This window comes from Panthera onca, chromosome E1 (assembly GCF_046562875.1).
Source record: "Panthera onca isolate mPanOnc1 chromosome E1, mPanOnc1 haplotype 2, whole genome shotgun sequence".
NCBI classification, from domain to species: Eukaryota; Metazoa; Chordata; class Mammalia; order Carnivora; family Felidae; genus Panthera; species Panthera onca.
The window spans coordinates 56,850,616-56,870,201 of NC_138352.1; the positions used below are offsets into that span (position 1 = coordinate 56,850,616).

At 53.4% G+C, this 19,586-nt stretch overlaps 2 protein-coding genes across 2 annotated transcripts; both read left to right on the top strand.

Annotated features, from left to right (window-relative positions):
• The first annotated feature begins 3,645 nt into the window (after window positions 1–3,645).
• On the top strand, window positions 3,646–8,703 carry LOC144614291 (uncharacterized). Its single transcript, XM_081791185.1, has 6 exons — window positions 3,646–3,987; window positions 4,063–4,260; window positions 4,311–4,378; window positions 7,905–8,166; window positions 8,248–8,460; window positions 8,573–8,703. Exons 1-6 carry the CDS (start codon window positions 3,792–3,794, stop codon window positions 8,701–8,703), a joined length of 1,068 nt encoding a protein of 355 aa, XP_081647311.1. The 5' UTR covers window positions 3,646–3,791.
• A 3,443-nt stretch (window positions 8,704–12,146) lies between these two features.
• LOC145713115 (uncharacterized) lies at window positions 12,147–17,024 on the top strand. Its single transcript, XM_081791186.1, has 5 exons — window positions 12,147–12,490; window positions 12,566–12,817; window positions 15,773–15,801; window positions 16,422–16,683; window positions 16,765–17,024. The coding sequence occupies exons 1-5, from the start codon at window positions 12,295–12,297 to the stop codon at window positions 17,022–17,024; spliced, it is 999 nt and encodes a 332-aa protein (XP_081647312.1). The 5' UTR covers window positions 12,147–12,294.
• The last annotated feature ends 2,562 nt before the right edge of the window (window positions 17,025–19,586 follow it).

Below are 19,586 nucleotides of genomic sequence, written 5' to 3' on the forward strand. Positions count from 1 at the left end.
TTGCTGCTGCCCAACTTACTGTCGCACCACCTGCTGCCGGACCACCTGCTGCCAGCCCAGCTGTTGTGGGTCCAGCGGCTGTGGGTCGAGCGGCTGTGGACAAAACTGCTGTGGGTCCCGCTGCTGCCAGCCAGGTTGCTGAACCCCCGTGTACTGCACGAGAACCTGCTACCACCCCACCTGCTGCTGCCTGCCTGGGTGCCTAGCCCAGGGCTCTGGATCCTGCTGCCAGCCTTCCTGCTGCTGATTGCCTCGCCAAGAACCACCATCTGACTTGCCACTTGGGAATCGGTCACTGCCAAGCGTTGCGGAAAGCCAGCCCGCAATCCCCAACATCTCGGTTATTCGTCCGCCTGTCTACCATCTTGTGAATCAGCCTGATGAAGTGTGGACCGCTTCTCCCTGATTCGCTTCTTCTTTCCTTCCTCTGGGTCATGTGCCAGCTTCACCCAACCTGATACAGAGTTAGGATCTCTGTTTGCTCTCCGTAGTCAAGAACTTTATCCTGTCCCTCTAAATACGTCAGCGCAACAACTCCTCAGGAATGACCTATAACTCGTGGAAACTGCTGAAAGCCCACACGGGTATGTTTTCTTTCTCGGTGTACTCATGAAGCTTGTACGCCTCTTGCTGCCTGTCATGTTCCCTTTCAATGTCTCCCTAGACGCGGGGAGTCTCGCCTGTATCTCTTAATAAACCCTAATCATTTGGAATCCCGTATCGTCTTTGTGTTTTTTTGTACGTACATTTTACATCACATGCAGTGTCCGTGTGGAGCCATACACAGTCCTCCACAAGTCATTATGCGCATTTTCAGCTGAGGAGATTTCACAGTGGAGTGTCCCACAGCTGACACGGACACACTCGGATCCAAGACTGTGGTTCGGGCGCTTGCTGAAGCGCACTTACGTTCAGATCTCCAGACGTGGTAGCAAACGCCCTTAGTGTCAGCACCAGCAAGATGTCCATCCGAGGCCTTCTTTGAGCGCACAAGTGTTATTCTCCGGGACAGGCGGGCCATCACTGGCACTAAGTTGTAGACATCAGTGTCGTACAACTCAGCCACAGCAGCCATACGTGAGGACAGCGGGACCCGCCCTTTAGAGCCCTGGGGAACCCAGGATGCTCCTGTTGCCTTGGGTGGCATCCAGGCCCTCAGCACTCTTCTGCCTCACATACAGGTGAGCCTGCGGTGTCCTCGTGAGCAACAGAGGCAGCTGAACACGCTTGTGTTTGGGTCGTGGAAATCACATTCTTGTTTGGCCTCCTTGTCCCCAGGACCTAATGGGATATAGTAAAATGGCATCTTGTGATTTTCTACCAAACCTAGGTCTCTCCCCTCCTGTAAGGCAGTTTGTCATCGCGATCAAAATGCTGCCCAGAGAGTTGATGAAGCATGGTGTCAGGGCCAGAGAGATCGTGCAATGGGCATGTAGGACTTTGAGTAATCCATGAGCTCTGAACCATCTAAGGAAACAGAATAAGCTCTGGTATATTGTGGAGGAAGTGTGAGCAACCGAGGGGGGAAAAAATGATGCCTGCTCCGTGGGGGTGAGGAGAATGTGAGGAAGAAAAAAGAGACAACAACGTGGGCATTCCTAGGAGTCAGGAACGAAGTCTGCTGCTTCTGGTCCTGAACTACTGGTGCCAACTCAGCACTCAGGGCTGTGAGGCCGATTCAGGCTCTGAGAGGAAGAGGAGACAGGGCCCCGGGTCACTTCCTGGGAGCAGTGGAGGGACCTCTGATGAGCTTCGAAGGCCCCTATCCAGGACACATGCCACCATTGGAGACTAGGTACCCAGGATGCTCTGGAGAGACTGCCAAGGCCAAACGTGCCTAGCGCTGCTGGTTCTCAAGAGCGCGATGTTGGCAAAATGAGATGAAAACCTGACACGACCCATGTTTCCGCGTATTTGCTGGATGTTGACTAAATCCTTCGTGAGCATTCCCTTTAATTCTTGGAGGGGTTTGCAAAGTAGGTATTACGGTTCCCATTGTAGACGTGAGGAAATTGAGCCTGAGTGCGGTAAAGGAATGTCAGAGTTTGGTTTTCCAGAAGCTCCTCTTCAGTAAAGAGTCCAGGAATGTGGATTCTTTGGGGAGGTCATATCACACTGGTCCGAGTGTAGGGAAGTGTCCCAGGGAAGAAACACTTTGAGGCCAGCATCACAGTTTGCAACCAAAGCTTTAATCTGAAAGGTATCTCAGAAACGGTACAACTCCAAACAGGCACACAGACGCGCGCGCGCACACACACACACACACACACACACACACACACGCACACACACATGCACACACACACACAGACACAGGCTGAGATTCTCTTATTTCAGCCACGAGGGAGCTGGAGTCTTTATCAACCCACTCTCCAGAAGCAAGGGTTGAGTGTGTTTTCTCCGTGTAGCATGCTCAGGCAGCCTGACATTCTGCTGCGCGTGAAAAGGGCACTTAGGCATTGAGGTGCAGAGCTGGTAGGCAGAAGTTGTCCCAAACACACCAATACCCAAGAGATAGGTTTGGTGGCTTCAGACGTCTTTGGCAGACTATGGTTGTCACCATTCATTCCACTATGTTCTTAATTAGCCGGGCGGATGGAGAAAATCATTGGAAGAGACAGAAGAAGAGGGTGGAATATGAATGGGGGGGATGAGGAGAGGAGTAGGGGGAAAAGGAGAAGGGAGGGAGGAAGAAAGGAAGCATAGAAGGAAGGGGGGAGGGAGGAAGAGAGGGAGAAAGGGAAGAGAAGAAAGAAAGAAACTAAAGAATGAAGGGAAGGAAGGAAGGAAGGAAGGAAGGAAGGAAGGAAGGAAAGAAGGCATGGTGCGAGGAAGGGACCTGCATGGACAGGCATGCAGCGAGGAAGGGAGAAAGGCAGAAAAAGAAAGACAGCCTGACAGAAAAAAGAAAGAGCAACCATAAATAAAGATGTAATGAGCGACGTGAGGACACTGACGAGGCTAGCTAAGAAGGTTAGGGCTAGAGTCCCCAACTCACCTGGTTTTGCCCATCCTGCCCCCGCCTTTATGCCCCTGAAAGCCCCACCTCCGGTGAAAGCATTCGACCCTAGGAAAATCAGGGGTCCTGTTCAACAAGGACGTATATTGACTGATGCTTGCTTAGTCCCAGACTGCTGCTGCTGCTTCTCCCCACCTGCTTTGCTTCTGCCTTGCCATGTGGCAGAGAAAACAGCAGACATCGGCTACGCAAGGGTCTTTGATTGAACTGAGATACGCAGGTGGGGTTGGGTGCTACAGGAGACAGATATGCCTGTGGGAGTCTCGAATCCGGCTTCTGTGGGGAAACGGAACTGGCCTCAGGGATCTACCACATTTGTCCCAGTGAACATATCAGCATCATGCCCCTCACCTCAGAGATACTCGCAATCCACATTCAGTCTAAGGGCAAAGACTGGGGAGGGAACACTGCTGTGACACTAGCCACCCCAGCAGAACGTGATCACACGATGGATGCCATGATCACTGAAACAAGAACGATGCTGCTGATGTGCCCACCTTCCTCTCGTTGGAAAATGTTTCTGTGAGTTATTCTCAAATAGGAAACCATTAGACACTTATTTTGTAATGAATCCTAGCATTTAGGAAACCGCTTCCTCGTTTATGATTCCCCAGTGACTATGGAAAACGATGTAAACACCAACAAGGAAAGTCCTGCCCATTGGCCTAACCTTCGGGGGTCCAGCGCATAAAAGCCCCAGAACCGGAGGAGGCACCAGAATCTGACAACCTCACCTCCGGACAGGACCCGCCCACCCTCCACCCCCGACACCATGACCCACTCGTGCTGCTCCTCTTGCTGCCAGCCTACGTGCTGCAGGACCACCTGCTGCCGGACCACCTGCTGCCAGCCCAGCGGCTGTGGGTCCAGCGGCTATGGGTCCAGCTGCTGCCAGCCTTGCTGCCGCCCAACTTGCTGTCACACCACCTGCTGCCGGACCACCTGCTGCCAGCCCAGCTGCTGTGGGTGTAGCGGCTGTGGACACAACGGCGGTGGGTCTAGCGGCTGTGGTTCAGGCTGCTGCCAGCCTTGCTGCTGCCCAGCTTGCTGTCACACCACCTGCTGCCGGACCACCTGCTGCCAGCCCAGCTGCTGTGGGTCCAGCGGCTGTGGACACAACGGCGGTGGGTCTAGCGGCTGTGGGTCGAGCTGCTGCCAGCCTTGCTGCTGCCCAACTTACTGTCGCACCACCTGCTGCCGGACCACCTGCTGCCAGCCCAGCTGTTGTGGGTCCAGCGGCTGTGGGTCGAGCGGCTGTGGACAAAACTGCTGTGGGTCCCGCTGCTGCCAGCCAGGTTGCTGAACCCCCGTGTACTGCACGAGAACCTGCTACCACCCCACCTGCTGCTGCCTGCCTGGGTGCCTAGCCCAGGGCTCTGGATCCTGCTGCCAGCCTTCCTGCTGCTGATTGCCTCGCCAAGAACCACCATCTGACTTGCCACTTGGGAATCGGTCACTGCCAAGCGTTGCGGAAAGCCAGCCCGCAATCCCCAACATCTCGGTTATTCGTCCGCCTGTCTACCATCTTGTGAATCAGCCTGATGAAGTGTGGACCGCTTCTCCCTGATTCGCTTCTTCTTTCCTTCCTCTGGGTCATGTGCCAGCTTCACCCAACCTGATACAGAGTTAGGATCTCTGTTTGCTCTCCGTAGTCAAGAACTTTATCCTGTCCCTCTAAATACGTCAGCGCAACAACTCCTCAGGAATGACCTATAACTCGTGGAAACTGCTGAAAGCCCACACGGGTATGTTTTCTTTCTCGGTGTACTCATGAAGCTTGTACGCCTCTTGCTGCCTGTCATGTTCCCTTTCAATGTCTCCCTAGACGCGGGGAGTCTCGCCTGTATCTCTTAATAAACCCTAATCATTTGGAATCCCGTATCGTCTTTGTGTTTTTTTGTACGTACATTTTACATCACATGCAGTGTCCGTGTGGAGCCATACACAGTCCTCCACAAGTCATTATGCGCATTTTCAGCTGAGGAGATTTCACAGTGGAGTGTCCCACAGCTGACACGGACACACTCGGATCCAAGACTGTGGTTCGGGCGCTTGCTGAAGCGCACTTACGTTCAGATCTCCAGACGTGGTAGCAAACGCCCTTAGTGTCAGCACCAGCAAGATGTCCATCCGAGGCCTTCTTTGAGCGCACAAGTGTTATTCTCCGGGACAGGCGGGCCATCACTGGCACTAAGTTGTAGACATCAGTGTCGTACAACTCAGCCACAGCAGCCATACGTGAGGACAGCGGGACCCGCCCTTTAGAGCCCTGGGGAACCCAGGATGCTCCTGTTGCCTTGGGTGGCATCCAGGCCCTCAGCACTCTTCTGCCTCACATACAGGTGAGCCTGCGGTGTCCTCGTGAGCAACAGAGGCAGCTGAACACGCTTGTGTTTGGGTCGTGGAAATCACATTCTTGTTTGGCCTCCTTGTCCCCAGGACCTAATGGGATATAGTAAAATGGCATCTTGTGATTTTCTACCAAACCTAGGTCTCTCCCCTCCTGTAAGGCAGTTTGTCATCGCGATCAAAATGCTGCCCAGAGAGTTGATGAAGCATGGTGTCAGGGCCAGAGAGATCGTGCAATGGGCATGTAGGACTTTGAGTAATCCATGAGCTCTGAACCATCTAAGGAAACAGAATAAGCTCTGGTATATTGTGGAGGAAGTGTGAGCAACCGAGGGGGGAAAAAATGATGCCTGCTCCGTGGGGGTGAGGAGAATGTGAGGAAGAAAAAAGAGACAACAACGTGGGCATTCCTAGGAGTCAGGAACGAAGTCTGCTGCTTCTGGTCCTGAACTACTGGTGCCAACTCAGCACTCAGGGCTGTGAGGCCGATTCAGGCTCTGAGAGGAAGAGGAGACAGGGCCCCGGGTCACTTCCTGGCAGCAGTGGAGGGACCTCTGATGAGCTTCGAAGGCCCCTATCCAGGACACATGCCACCATTGGAGACTAGGTACCCAGGATGCTCTGGAGAGACTGCCAAGGCCAAACGTGCCTAGCGCTGCTGGTTCTCAAGAGCGCGATGTTGGCAAAATGAGATGAAAACCTGACACGACCCATGTTTCCGCGTATTTGCTGGATGTTGACTAAATCCTTCGTGAGCATTCCCTTTAATTCTTGGAGGGGTTTGCAAAGTAGGTATTACGGTTCCCATTGTAGACGTGAGGAAATTGAGACTGAGTGCGGTAAAGGAATGTCAGAGTTTGGTTTTCCAGAAGCTCCTCTTCAGTAAAGAGTCCAGGAATGTGGATTCTTTGGGGAGGTCATATCACACTGGTCCGAGTGTAGGGAAGTGTCCCAGGGAAGAAACACTTTGAGGCCAGCATCACAGTTTGCAACCAAAGCTTTAATCTGAAAGGTATCTCAGAAACGGTACAACTCCAAACAGGCACACAGACGCGCGCGTGCACACACACACACACACACACACACACACACACACATGCACACACACATGCACACACACACACAGACACAGGCTGAGATTCTCTTATTTCAGCCACGAGGGAGCTGGAGTCTTTATCAACCCACTCTCCAGAAGCAAGGGTTGAGTGTGTTTTCTCCGTGTAGCATGCTCAGGCAGCCTGACATTCTGCTGCGCGTGAAAAGGGCACTTAGGCATTGAGGTGCAGAGCTGGTAGGCAGAAGTTGTCCCAAACACACCAATACCCAAGAGATAGGTTTGGTGGCTTCAGACGTCTTTGGCAGACTATGGTTGTCACCATTCATTCCACTATGTTCTTAATTAGCCGGGCGGATGGAGAAAATCATTGGAAGAGACAGAAGAAGAGGGTGGAATATGAATGGGGGGGATGAGGAGAGGAGTAGGGGGAAAAGGAGAAGGGAGGGAGGAAGAAAGGAAGCATAGAAGGAAGGGGGGAGGGAGGAAGAGAGGGAGAAAGGGAAGAGAAGAAAGAAAGAAACTAAAGAATGAAGGGAAGGAAGGAAGGAAGGAAGGAAGGAAGGAAGGAAGGAAAGAAGGCACGGTGCGAGGAAGGGACCTGCATGGACAGGCATGCAGCGAGGAAGGGAGAAAGGCAGAAAAAGAAAGACAGCCTGACAGAAAAAAGAAAGAGCAACCATAAATAAAGATGTAATGAGCGACGTGAGGACACTGACGAGGCTAGCTAAGAAGGTTAGGGCTAGAGTCCCCAACTCACCTGGTTTTGCCCATCCTGCCCCCGCCTTTATGCCCCTGAAAGCCCCACCTCCGGTGAAAGCATTCGACCCTAGGAAAATCAGGGGTCCTGTTCAACAAGGACGTATATTGACTGATGCTTGCTTAGTCCCAGACTGCTGCTGCTGCTTCTCCCCACCTGCTTTGCTTCTGCCTTGCCATGTGGCAGAGAAAACAGCAGACATCGGCTACGCAAGGGTCTTTGATTGAACTGAGATACGCAGGTGGGGTTGGGTGCTACAGGAGACAGATATGCCTGTGGGAGTCTCGAATCCGGCTTCTGTGGGGAAACGGAACTGGCCTCAGGGATCTACCACATTTGTCCCAGTGAACATATCAGCATCATGCCCCTCACCTCAGAGATACTCGCAATCCACATTCAGTCTAAGGGCAAAGACTGGGGAGGGAACACTGCTGTGACCCTAGCCACCCCAGCAGAACGTGATCACACGATGGATGCCATGATCACTGAAACAAGAACGATGCTGCTGATGTGCCCACCTTCCTCTCGTTGGAAAATGTTTCTGTGAGTTATTCTCAAATAGGAAACCATTAGACACTTATTTTGTAACGAATCCTAGCATTTAGGAAACCGCTTCCTCGTTTATGATTCCCCCAGTGACTATGGAAAACGATGTAAACACCAACAAGGAAAGTCCTGCCCATTGGCCTAACCTTCGGGGGTCCAGCGCATAAAAGCCCCAGAACCGGAGGAGGCACCAGAATCTGACAACCTCACCTCCGGACAGGACCCGCCCACCCTCCACCCCCGACACCATGACCCACTCGTGCTGCTCCTCTTGCTGCCAGCCTACGTGCTGCAGGACCACCTGCTGCCGGACCACCTGCTGCCAGCCCAGCGGCTGTGGGTCCAGCGGCTATGGGTCCAGCTGCTGCCAGCCTTGCTGCCGCCCAACTTGCTGTCACACCACCTGCTGCCGGACCACCTGCTGCCAGCCCAGCTGCTGTGGGTGTAGCGGCTGTGGACACAACGGCGGTGGGTCTAGCGGCTGTGGTTCAGGCTGCTGCCAGCCTTGCTGCTGCCCAGCTTGCTGTCACACCACCTGCTGCCGGACCACCTGCTGCCAGCCCAGCTGCTGTGGGTGTAGCGGCTGTGGACACAACGGCGGTGGGTCTAGCGGCTGTGGTTCAGGCTGCTGCCAGCCTTGCTGCTGCCCAGCTTGCTGTCACACCACCTGCTGCCGGACCACCTGCTGCCAGCCCAGCTGCTGTGGGTCCAGCGGCTGTGGACACAACGGCGGTGGGTCTAGCGGCTGTGGGTCGAGCTGCTGCCAGCCTTGCTGCTGCCCAACTTACTGTCGCACCACCTGCTGCCGGACCACCTGCTGCCAGCCCAGCTGTTGTGGGTCCAGCGGCTGTGGGTCGAGCGGCTGTGGACAAAACTGCTGTGGGTCCCGCTGCTGCCAGCCAGGTTGCTGAACCCCCGTGTACTGCACGAGAACCTGCTACCACCCCACCTGCTGCTGCCTGCCTGGGTGCCTAGCCCAGGGCTCTGGATCCTGCTGCCAGCCTTCCTGCTGCTGATTGCCTCGCCAAGAACCACCATCTGACTTGCCACTTGGGAATCGGTCACTGCCAAGCGTTGCGGAAAGCCAGCCCGCAATCCCCAACATCTCGGTTATTCGTCCGCCTGTCTACCATCTTGTGAATCAGCCTGATGAAGTGTGGACCGCTTCTCCCTGATTCGCTTCTTCTTTCCTTCCTCTGGGTCATGTGCCAGCTTCACCCAACCTGATACAGAGTTAGGATCTCTGTTTGCTCTCCGTAGTCAAGAACTTTATCCTGTCCCTCTAAATACGTCAGCGCAACAACTCCTCAGGAATGACCTATAACTCGTGGAAACTGCTGAAAGCCCACACGGGTATGTTTTCTTTCTCGGTGTACTCATGAAGCTTGTACGCCTCTTGCTGCCTGTCATGTTCCCTTTCAATGTCTCCCTAGACGCGGGGAGTCTCGCCTGTATCTCTTAATAAACCCTAATCATTTGGAATCCCGTATCGTCTTTGTGTTTTTTTGTACGTACATTTTACATCACATGCAGTGTCCGTGTGGAGCCATACACAGTCCTCCACAAGTCATTATGCGCATTTTCAGCTGAGGAGATTTCACAGTGGAGTGTCCCACAGCTGACACGGACACACTCGGATCCAAGACTGTGGTTCGGGCGCTTGCTGAAGCGCACTTACGTTCAGATCTCCAGACGTGGTAGCAAACGCCCTTAGTGTCAGCACCAGCAAGATGTCCATCCGAGGCCTTCTTTGAGCGCACAAGTGTTATTCTCCGGGACAGGCGGGCCATCACTGGCACTAAGTTGTAGACATCAGTGTCGTACAACTCAGCCACAGCAGCCATACGTGAGGACAGCGGGACCCGCCCTTTAGAGCCCTGGGGAACCCAGGATGCTCCTGTTGCCTTGGGTGGCATCCAGGCCCTCAGCACTCTTCTGCCTCACATACAGGTGAGCCTGCGGTGTCCTCGTGAGCAACAGAGGCAGCTGAACACGCTTGTGTTTGGGTCGTGGAAATCACATTCTTGTTTGGCCTCCTTGTCCCCAGGACCTAATGGGATATAGTAAAATGGCATCTTGTGATTTTCTACCAAACCTAGGTCTCTCCCCTCCTGTAAGGCAGTTTGTCATCGCGATCAAAATGCTGCCCAGAGAGTTGATGAAGCATGGTGTCAGGGCCAGAGAGATCGTGCAATGGGCATGTAGGACTTTGAGTAATCCATGAGCTCTGAACCATCTAAGGAAACAGAATAAGCTCTGGTATATTGTGGAGGAAGTGTGAGCAACCGAGGGGGGAAAAAATGATGCCTGCTCCGTGGGGGTGAGGAGAATGTGAGGAAGAAAAAAGAGACAACAACGTGGGCATTCCTAGGAGTCAGGAACGAAGTCTGCTGCTTCTGGTCCTGAACTACTGGTGCCAACTCAGCACTCAGGGCTGTGAGGCCGATTCAGGCTCTGAGAGGAAGAGGAGACAGGGCCCCGGGTCACTTCCTGGGAGCAGTGGAGGGACCTCTGATGAGCTTCGAAGGCCCCTATCCAGGACACATGCCACCATTGGAGACTAGGTACCCAGGATGCTCTGGAGAGACTGCCAAGGCCAAACGTGCCTAGCGCTGCTGGTTCTCAAGAGCGCGATGTTGGCAAAATGAGATGAAAACCTGACACGACCCATGTTTCCGCGTATTTGCTGGATGTTGACTAAATCCTTCGTGAGCATTCCCTTTAATTCTTGGAGGGGTTTGCAAAGTAGGTATTACGGTTCCCATTGTAGACGTGAGGAAATTGAGACTGAGTGCGGTAAAGGAATGTCAGAGTTTGGTTTTCCAGAAGCTCCTCTTCAGTAAAGAGTCCAGGAATGTGGATTCTTTGGGGAGGTCATATCACACTGGTCCGAGTGTAGGGAAGTGTCCCAGGGAAGAAACACTTTGAGGCCAGCATCACAGTTTGCAACCAAAGCTTTAATCTGAAAGGTATCTCAGAAACGGTACAACTCCAAACAGGCACACAGACGCGCGCGTGCACACACACACACACACACACACACACACACACATGCACACACACATGCACACACACACACAGACACAGGCTGAGATTCTCTTATTTCAGCCACGAGGGAGCTGGAGTCTTTATCAACCCACTCTCCAGAAGCAAGGGTTGAGTGTGTTTTCTCCGTGTAGCATGCTCAGGCAGCCTGACATTCTGCTGCGCGTGAAAAGGGCACTTAGGCATTGAGGTGCAGAGCTGGTAGGCAGAAGTTGTCCCAAACACACCAATACCCAAGAGATAGGTTTGGTGGCTTCAGACGTCTTTGGCAGACTATGGTTGTCACCATTCATTCCACTATGTTCTTAATTAGCCGGGCGGATGGAGAAAATCATTGGAAGAGACAGAAGAAGAGGGTGGAATATGAATGGGGGGGATGAGGAGAGGAGTAGGGGGAAAAGGAGAAGGGAGGGAGGAAGAAAGGAAGCATAGAAGGAAGGGGGGAGGGAGGAAGAGAGGGAGAAAGGGAAGAGAAGAAAGAAAGAAACTAAAGAATGAAGGGAAGGAAGGAAGGAAGGAAGGAAGGAAGGAAGGAAGGAAGGAAAGAAGGCACGGTGCGAGGAAGGGACCTGCATGGACAGGCATGCAGCGAGGAAGGGAGAAAGGCAGAAAAAGAAAGACAGCCTGACAGAAAAAAGAAAGAGCAACCATAAATAAAGATGTAATGAGCGACGTGAGGACACTGACGAGGCTAGCTAAGAAGGTTAGGGCTAGAGTCCCCAACTCACCTGGTTTTGCCCATCCTGCCCCCGCCTTTATGCCCCTGAAAGCGCCACCTCCGGTGAAAGCATTCGACCCTAGGAAAATCAGGGGTCCTGTTCAACAAGGACGTATATTGACTGATGCTTGCTTAGTCCCAGACTGCTGCTGCTGCTTCTCCCCACCTGCTTTGCTTCTGCCTTGCCATGTGGCAGAGAAAACAGCAGACATCGGCTACGCAAGGGTCTTTGATTGAACTGAGATACGCAGGTGGGGTTGGGTGCTACAGGAGACAGATATGCCTGTGGGAGTCTCGAATCCGGCTTCTGTGGGGAAACGGAACTGGCCTCAGGGATCTACCACATTTGTCCCAGTGAACATATCAGCATCATGCCCCTCACCTCAGAGATACTCGCAATCCACATTCAGTCTAAGGGCAAAGACTGGGGAGGGAACACTGCTGTGACCCTAGCCACCCCAGCAGAACGTGATCACACGATGGATGCCATGATCACTGAAACAAGAACGATGCTGCTGATGTGCCCACCTTCCTCTCGTTGGAAAATGTTTCTGTGAGTTATTCTCAAATAGGAAACCATTAGACACTTATTTTGTAACGAATCCTAGCATTTAGGAAACCGCTTCCTCGTTTATGATTCCCCAGTGACTATGGAAAACGATGTAAACACCAACAAGGAAAGTCCTGCCCATTGGCCTAACCTTCGGGGGTCCAGCGCATAAAAGCCCCAGAACCGGAGGAGGCACCAGAATCTGACAACCTCACCTCCGGACAGGACCCGCCCACCCTCCACCCCCGACACCATGACCCACTCGTGCTGCTCCTCTTGCTGCCAGCCTACGTGCTGCAGGACCACCTGCTGCCGGACCACCTGCTGCCAGCCCAGCGGCTGTGGGTCCAGCGGCTATGGGTCCAGCTGCTGCCAGCCTTGCTGCCGCCCAACTTGCTGTCACACCACCTGCTGCCGGACCACCTGCTGCCAGCCCAGCTGCTGTGGGTGTAGCGGCTGTGGACACAACGGCGGTGGGTCTAGCGGCTGTGGTTCAGGCTGCTGCCAGCCTTGCTGCTGCCCAGCTTGCTGTCACACCACCTGCTGCCGGACCACCTGCTGCCAGCCCAGCTGCTGTGGGTCCAGCGGCTGTGGACACAACGGCGGTGGGTCTAGCGGCTGTGGGTCGAGCTGCTGCCAGCCTTGCTGCTGCCCAACTTACTGTCGCACCACCTGCTGCCGGACCACCTGCTGCCAGCCCAGCTGTTGTGGGTCCAGCGGCTGTGGGTCCAGCGGCTGTGGACAAAACTGCTGTGGGTCCCGCTGCTGCCAGCCAGGTTGCTGAACCCCCGTGTACTGCACGAGAACCTGCTACCACCCCACCTGCTGCTGCCTGCCTGGGTGCCTAGCCCAGGGCTCTGGATCCTGCTGCCAGCCTTCCTGCTGCTGATTGCCTCGCCAAGAACCACCATCTGACTTGCCACTTGGGAATCGGTCACTGCCAAGCGTTGCGGAAAGCCAGCCCGCAATCCCCAACATCTCGGTTATTCGTCCGCCTGTCTACCATCTTGTGAATCAGCCTGATGAAGTGTGGACCGCTTCTCCCTGATTCGCTTCTTCTTTCCTTCCTCTGGGTCATGTGCCAGCTTCACCCAACCTGATACAGAGTTAGGATCTCTGTTTGCTCTCCGTAGTCAAGAACTTTATCCTGTCCCTCTAAATACGTCAGCGCAACAACTCCTCAGGAATGACCTATAACTCGTGGAAACTGCTGAAAGCCCACACGGGTATGTTTTCTTTCTCGGTGTACTCATGAAGCTTGTACGCCTCTTGCTGCCTGTCATGTTCCCTTTCAATGTCTCCCTAGACGCGGGGAGTCTCGCCTGTATCTCTTAATAAACCCTAATCATTTGGAATCCCGTATCGTCTTTGTGTTTTTTTGTACGTACATTTTACATCACGTGCAGTGTCCGTGTGGAGCCATACACAGTCCTCCACAAGTCATTATGCGCATTTTCAGCTGAGGAGATTTCACAGTGGAGTGTCCCACAGCTGACACGGACACACTCGGATCCAAGACTGTGGTTCGGGCGCTTGCTGAAGCGCACTTACGTTCAGATCTCCAGACGTGGTAGCAAACGCCCTTAGTGTCAGCACCAGCAAGATGTCCATCCGAGGCCTTCTTTGAGCGCACAAGTGTTATTCTCCGGGACAGGCGGGCCATCACTGGCACTAAGTTGTAGACATCAGTGTCGTACAACTCAGCCACAGCAGCCATACGTGAGGACAGCGGGACCCGCCCTTTAGAGCCCTGGGGAACCCAGGATGCTCCTGTTGCCTTGGGTGGCATCCAGGCCCTCAGCACTCTTCTGCCTCACATACAGGTGAGCCTGCGGTGTCCTCGTGAGCAACAGAGGCAGCTGAACACGCTTGTGTTTGGGTCGTGGAAATCACATTCTTGTTTGGCCTCCTTGTCCCCAGGACCTAATGGGATATAGTAAAATGGCATCTTGTGATTTTCTACCAAACCTAGGTCTCTCCCCTCCTGTAAGGCAGTTTGTCATCGCGATCAAAATGCTGCCCAGAGAGTTGATGAAGCATGGTGTCAGGGCCAGAGAGATCGTGCAATGGGCATGTAGGACTTTGAGTAATCCATGAGCTCTGAACCATCTAAGGAAACAGAATAAGCTCTGGTATATTGTGGAGGAAGTGTGAGCAACCGAGGGGGGAAAAAATGATGCCTGCTCCGTGGGGGTGAGGAGAATGTGAGGAAGAAAAAAGAGACAACAACGTGGGCATTCCTAGGAGTCAGGAACGAAGTCTGCTGCTTCTGGTCCTGAACTACTGGTGCCAACTCAGCACTCAGGGCTGTGAGGCCGATTCAGGCTCTGAGAGGAAGAGGAGACAGGGCCCCGGGTCACTTCCTGGCAGCAGTGGAGGGACCTCTGATGAGCTTCGAAGGCCCCTATCCAGGACACATGCCACCATTGGAGACTAGGTACCCAGGATGCTCTGGAGAGACTGCCAAGGCCAAACGTGCCTAGCGCTGCTGGTTCTCAAGAGCGCGATGTTGGCAAAATGAGATGAAAACCTGACACGACCCATGTTTCCGCGTATTTGCTGGATGTTGACTAAATCCTTCGTGAGCATTCCCTTTAATTCTTGGAGGGGTTTGCAAAGTAGGTATTACGGTTCCCATTGTAGACGTGAGGAAATTGAGACTGAGTGCGGTAAAGGAATGTCAGAGTTTGGTTTTCCAGAAGCTCCTCTTCAGTAAAGAGTCCAGGAATGTGGATTCTTTGGGGAGGTCATATCACACTGGTCCGAGTGTAGGGACGTGTCCCAGGGAAGAAACACTTTGAGGCCAGCATCACAGTTTGCAACCAAAGCTTTAATCTGAAAGGTATCTCAGAAACGGTACAACTCCAAACAGGCACACAGACGCGCGCGCACACACACACACACACACACACACACGCACACACACATATGCCCACACACATGCACACACACACACACACACACACACACACACACACAGGCTGAGATTCTCTTATTTCAGCCACGAGGGAGCTGGAGTCTTTATCAACCCACTCTCCAGAAGCAAGGGTTGAGTGTGTTTTCTCCGTGTAGCATGCTCAGGCAGCCTGACATTCTGCTGCGCGTGAAAAGGGCACTTAGGCATTGAGGTGCAGAGCTGGTAGGCAGAAGTTGTCCCAAACACACCAATACCCAAGAGATAGGTTTGGTGGCTTCAGACGTCTTTGGCAGACTATGGTTGTCACCATTCATTCCACTATGTTCTTAATTAGCCGGGCAGATGGAGAAAATCATTTGAAGAGACAGAAGAAGAGGGTGGAATATGAATGGGGGGGATGAGGAGAGGAGTAGGGGGAAAAGGAGAAGGGAGGGAGGAAGAAAGGAAGCATAGAAGGAAGGGGGGAGGGAGGAAGAGAGGGAGAAAGGGAAGAGAAGAAAGAAAGAAACTAAAGAATGAAGGGAAGGAAGGAAGGAAGGAAGGAAGGAAGGAAGGAAAGAAGGCACGGTGCGAGGAAGGGACCTGCATGGACAGGCATGCAGCGAGGAAGGGAGAAAGGCAGAAAAAGAAAGACAGCCTGACAGAAAAAAGAAAGAGCAACCATAAATAAAGATGTAATGAGCGACGTGAGGACACTGACGAGGCTAGCTAAGAAGGTTAGGGCTAGAGTCCCCAACTCACCTGGTTTTGCCCATCCTGCCCCCGCCTTTATGCCCCTGAAAGCCCCACCTCCGGTGAAAGCATTCGACCCTAGGAAAATCAGGGGTCCTGTTCAACAAGGACGTATATTGACTGATGCTTGCTTAGTCCCAGACTGCTGCTGCTGCTTCTCCCCACCTGCTTTGCTTCTGCCTTGCCATGTGGCAGAGAAAACAGCAGACATCGGCTACGCAAGGGTCTTTGATTGAACTGAGATACGCAGGTGGGGTTGGGTGCTACAGGAGACAGATATGCCTGTGGGAGTCTCGAATCCGGCTTCTGTGGGGAAACGGAACTGGCCTCAGGGATCTACCACATTTGTCCCAGTGAACATATCAGCATCATGCCCCTCACCTCAGAGATACTCGCAATCCACATTCAGTCTAAGGGCAAAGACTGGGGAGGGAACACTGCTGTGACCCTAGCCACCCCAGCAGAACGTGATCACACGATGGATGCCATGATCACTGAAACAAGAACGATGCTGCTGATGTGCCCACCTTCCTCTCGTTGGAAAATGTTTCTGTGAGTTATTCTCAAATAGGAAACCATTAGACACTTATTTTGTAACGAATCCTAGCATTTAGGAAACCGCTTCCTCGTTTATGATTCCCCCAGTGACTATGGAAAACGATGTAAACACCAACAAGGAAAGTCCTGCCCATTGGCCTAACCTTCGGGAGTCCAGCGCATAAAAGCCCCAGAACCGGAGGAGGCACCAGAATCTGACAACCTCACCTCCGGACAGGACCCGCCCACCCTCCACCCCCGACACCATGACCCACTCGTGCTGCTCCTCTTGCTGCCAGCCTACGTGCTGCAGGACCACCTGCTGCCGGACCACCTGCTGCCAGCCCAGCGGCTGTGGGTCCAGCGGCTATGGGTCCAGCTGCTGCCAGCCTTGCTGCCGCCCAACTTGCTGTCACACCACCTGCTGCCGGACCACCTGCTGCCAGCCCAGCTGCTGTGGGTGTAGCGGCTGTGGACACAACGGCGGTGGGTCTAGTGGCTGTGGTTCAGGCTGCTGCCAGCCTTGCTGCTGCCCAGCTTGCTGTCACACCACCTGCTGCCGGACCACCTGCTGCCAGCCCAGCTGCTGTGGGTCCAGCGGCTGTGGACACAACGGCGGTGGGTCTAGCGGCTGTGGGTCGAGCTGCTGCCAGCCTTGCTGCTGCCCAACTTACTGTCGCACCACCTGCTGCCGGACCACCTGCTGCCAGCCCAGCTGTTGTGGGTCCAGCGGCTGTGGGTCCAGCGGCTGTGGACAAAACTGCTGTGGGTCCCGCTGCTGCCAGCCAGGTTGCTGAACCCCCGTGTACTGCACGAGAACCTGCTACCACCCCACCTGCTGCTGCCTGCCTGGGTGCCTAGCCCAGGGCTCTGGATCCTGCTGCCAGCCTTCCTGCTGCTGATTGCCTCGCCAAGAACCACCATCTGACTTGCCACTTGGGAATCGGTCACTGCCAAGCGTTGCGGAAAGCCAGCCCGCAATCCCCAACATCTCGGTTATTCGTCCGCCTGTCTACCATCTTGTGAATCAGCCTGATGAAGTGTGGACCGCTTCTCCCTGATTCGCTTCTTCTTTCCTTCCTCTGGGTCATGTGCCAGCTTCACCCAACCTGATACAGAGTTAGGATCTCTGTTTGCTCTCCGTAGTCAAGAACTTTATCCTGTCCCTCTAAATACGTCAGCGCAACAACTCCTCAGGAATGACCTATAACTCGTGGAAACTGCTGAAAGCCCACACGGGTATGTTTTCTTTCTCGGTGTACTCATGAAGCTTGTACGCCTCTTGCTGCCTGTCATGTTCCCTTTCAATGTCTCCCTAGACGCGGGGAGTCTCGCCTGTATCTCTTAATAAACCCTAATCATTTGGAATCCCGTATCGTCTTTGTGTTTTTTTGTACGTACATTTTACATCACATGCAGTGTCCGTGTGGAGCCATACACAGTCCTCCACAAGTCATTATGCGCATTTTCAGCTGAGGAGATTTCACAGTGGAGTGTCCCACAGCTGACACGGACACACTCGGATCCAAGACTGTGGTTCGGGCGCTTGCTGAAGCGCACTTACGTTCAGATCTCCAGACGTGGTAGCAAACGCCCTTAGTGTCAGCACCAGCAAGATGTCCATCCGAGGCCTTCTTTGAGCGCACAAGTGTTATTCTCCGGGACAGGCGGGCCATCACTGGCACTAAGTTGTAGACATCAGTGTCGTACAACTCAGCCACAGCAGCCATACGTGAGGACAGCGGGACCCGCCCTTTAGAGCCCTGGGGAACCCAGGATGCTCCTGTTGCCTTGGGTGGCATCCAGGCCCTCAGCACTCTTCTGCCTCACATACAGGTGAGCCTGCGGTGTCCTCGTGAGCAACAGAGGCAGCTGAACACGCTTGTGTTTGGGTCGTGGAAATCACATTCTTGTTTGGCCTCCTTGTCCCCAGGACCTAATGGGATATAGTAAAATGGCATCTTGTGATTTTCTACCAAACCTAGGTCTCTCCCCTCCTGTAAGGCAGTTTGTCATCGCGATCAAAATGCTGCCCAGAGAGTTGATGAAGCATGGTGTCAGGGCCAGAGAGATCGTGCAATGGGCATGTAGGACTTTGATTAATCCATGAGCTCTGAACCATCTAAGGAAACAGAATAAGCTCTGGTATATTGTGGAGGAAGTGTGAGCAACCGAGGGGGGAAAAAATGATGCCTGCTCCGTGGGGGTGAGGAGAATGTGAGGAAGAAAAAAGAGACAACAACGTGGGCATTCCTAGGAGTCAGGAACGAAGTCTGCTGCTTCTGGTCCTGAACTACTGGTGCCAACTCAGCACTCAGGGCTGTGAGGCCGATTCAGGCTCTGAGAGGAAGAGGAGACAGGGCCCCGGGTCACTTCCTGGGAGCAGTGGAGGGACCTCTGATGAGCTTCGAAGGCCCCTATCCAGGACACATGCCACCATTGGAGACTAGGTACCCAGGATGCTCTGGAGAGACTGCCAAGGCCAAACGTGCCTAGCGCTGCTGGTTCTCAAGAGCGCGATGTTGGCAAAATGAGATGAAAACCTGACACGACCCATGTTTCCGCGTATTTGCTGGATGTTGACTAAATCCTTCGTGAGCATTCCCTTTAATTCTTGGAGGGGTTTGCAAAGTAGGTATTACGGTTCCCATTGTAGACGTGAGGAAATTGAGCCTGAGTGCGGTAAAGGAATGTCAGAGTTTGGTTTTCCAGAAGCTCCTCTTCAGTAAAGAGTCCAGGAATGTGGATTCTTTGGGGAGGTCATATCACACTGGTCCGAGTGTAGGGAAGTGTCCCAGGGAAGAAACACTTTGAGGCCAGCATCACAGTTTGCAACCAAAGCTTTAATCTGAAAGGTATCTCAGAAACGGTACAACTCCAAACAGGCACACAGACGCGCGCGCGCACACACACACACACACACACACACACACACACATGCACACACACATGCACACACACACACAGACACAGGCTGAGATTCTCTTATTTCAGCCACGAGGGAGCTGGAGTCTTTATCAACCCACTCTCCAGAAGCAAGGGTTGAGTGTGTTTTCTCCGTGTAGCATGCTCAGGCAGCCTGACATTCTGCTGCGCGTGAAAAGGGCACTTAGGCATTGAGGTGCAGAGCTGGTAGGCAGAAGTTGTCCCAAACACACCAATACCCAAGAGATAGGTTTGGTGGCTTCAGACGTCTTTGGCAGACTATGGTTGTCACCATTCATTCCACTATGTTCTTAATTAGCCGGGCGGATGGAGAAAATCATTGGAAGAGACAGAAGAAGAGGGTGGAATATGAATGGGGGGGATGAGGAGAGGAGTAGGGGGAAAAGGAGAAGGGAGGGAGGAAGAAAGGAAGC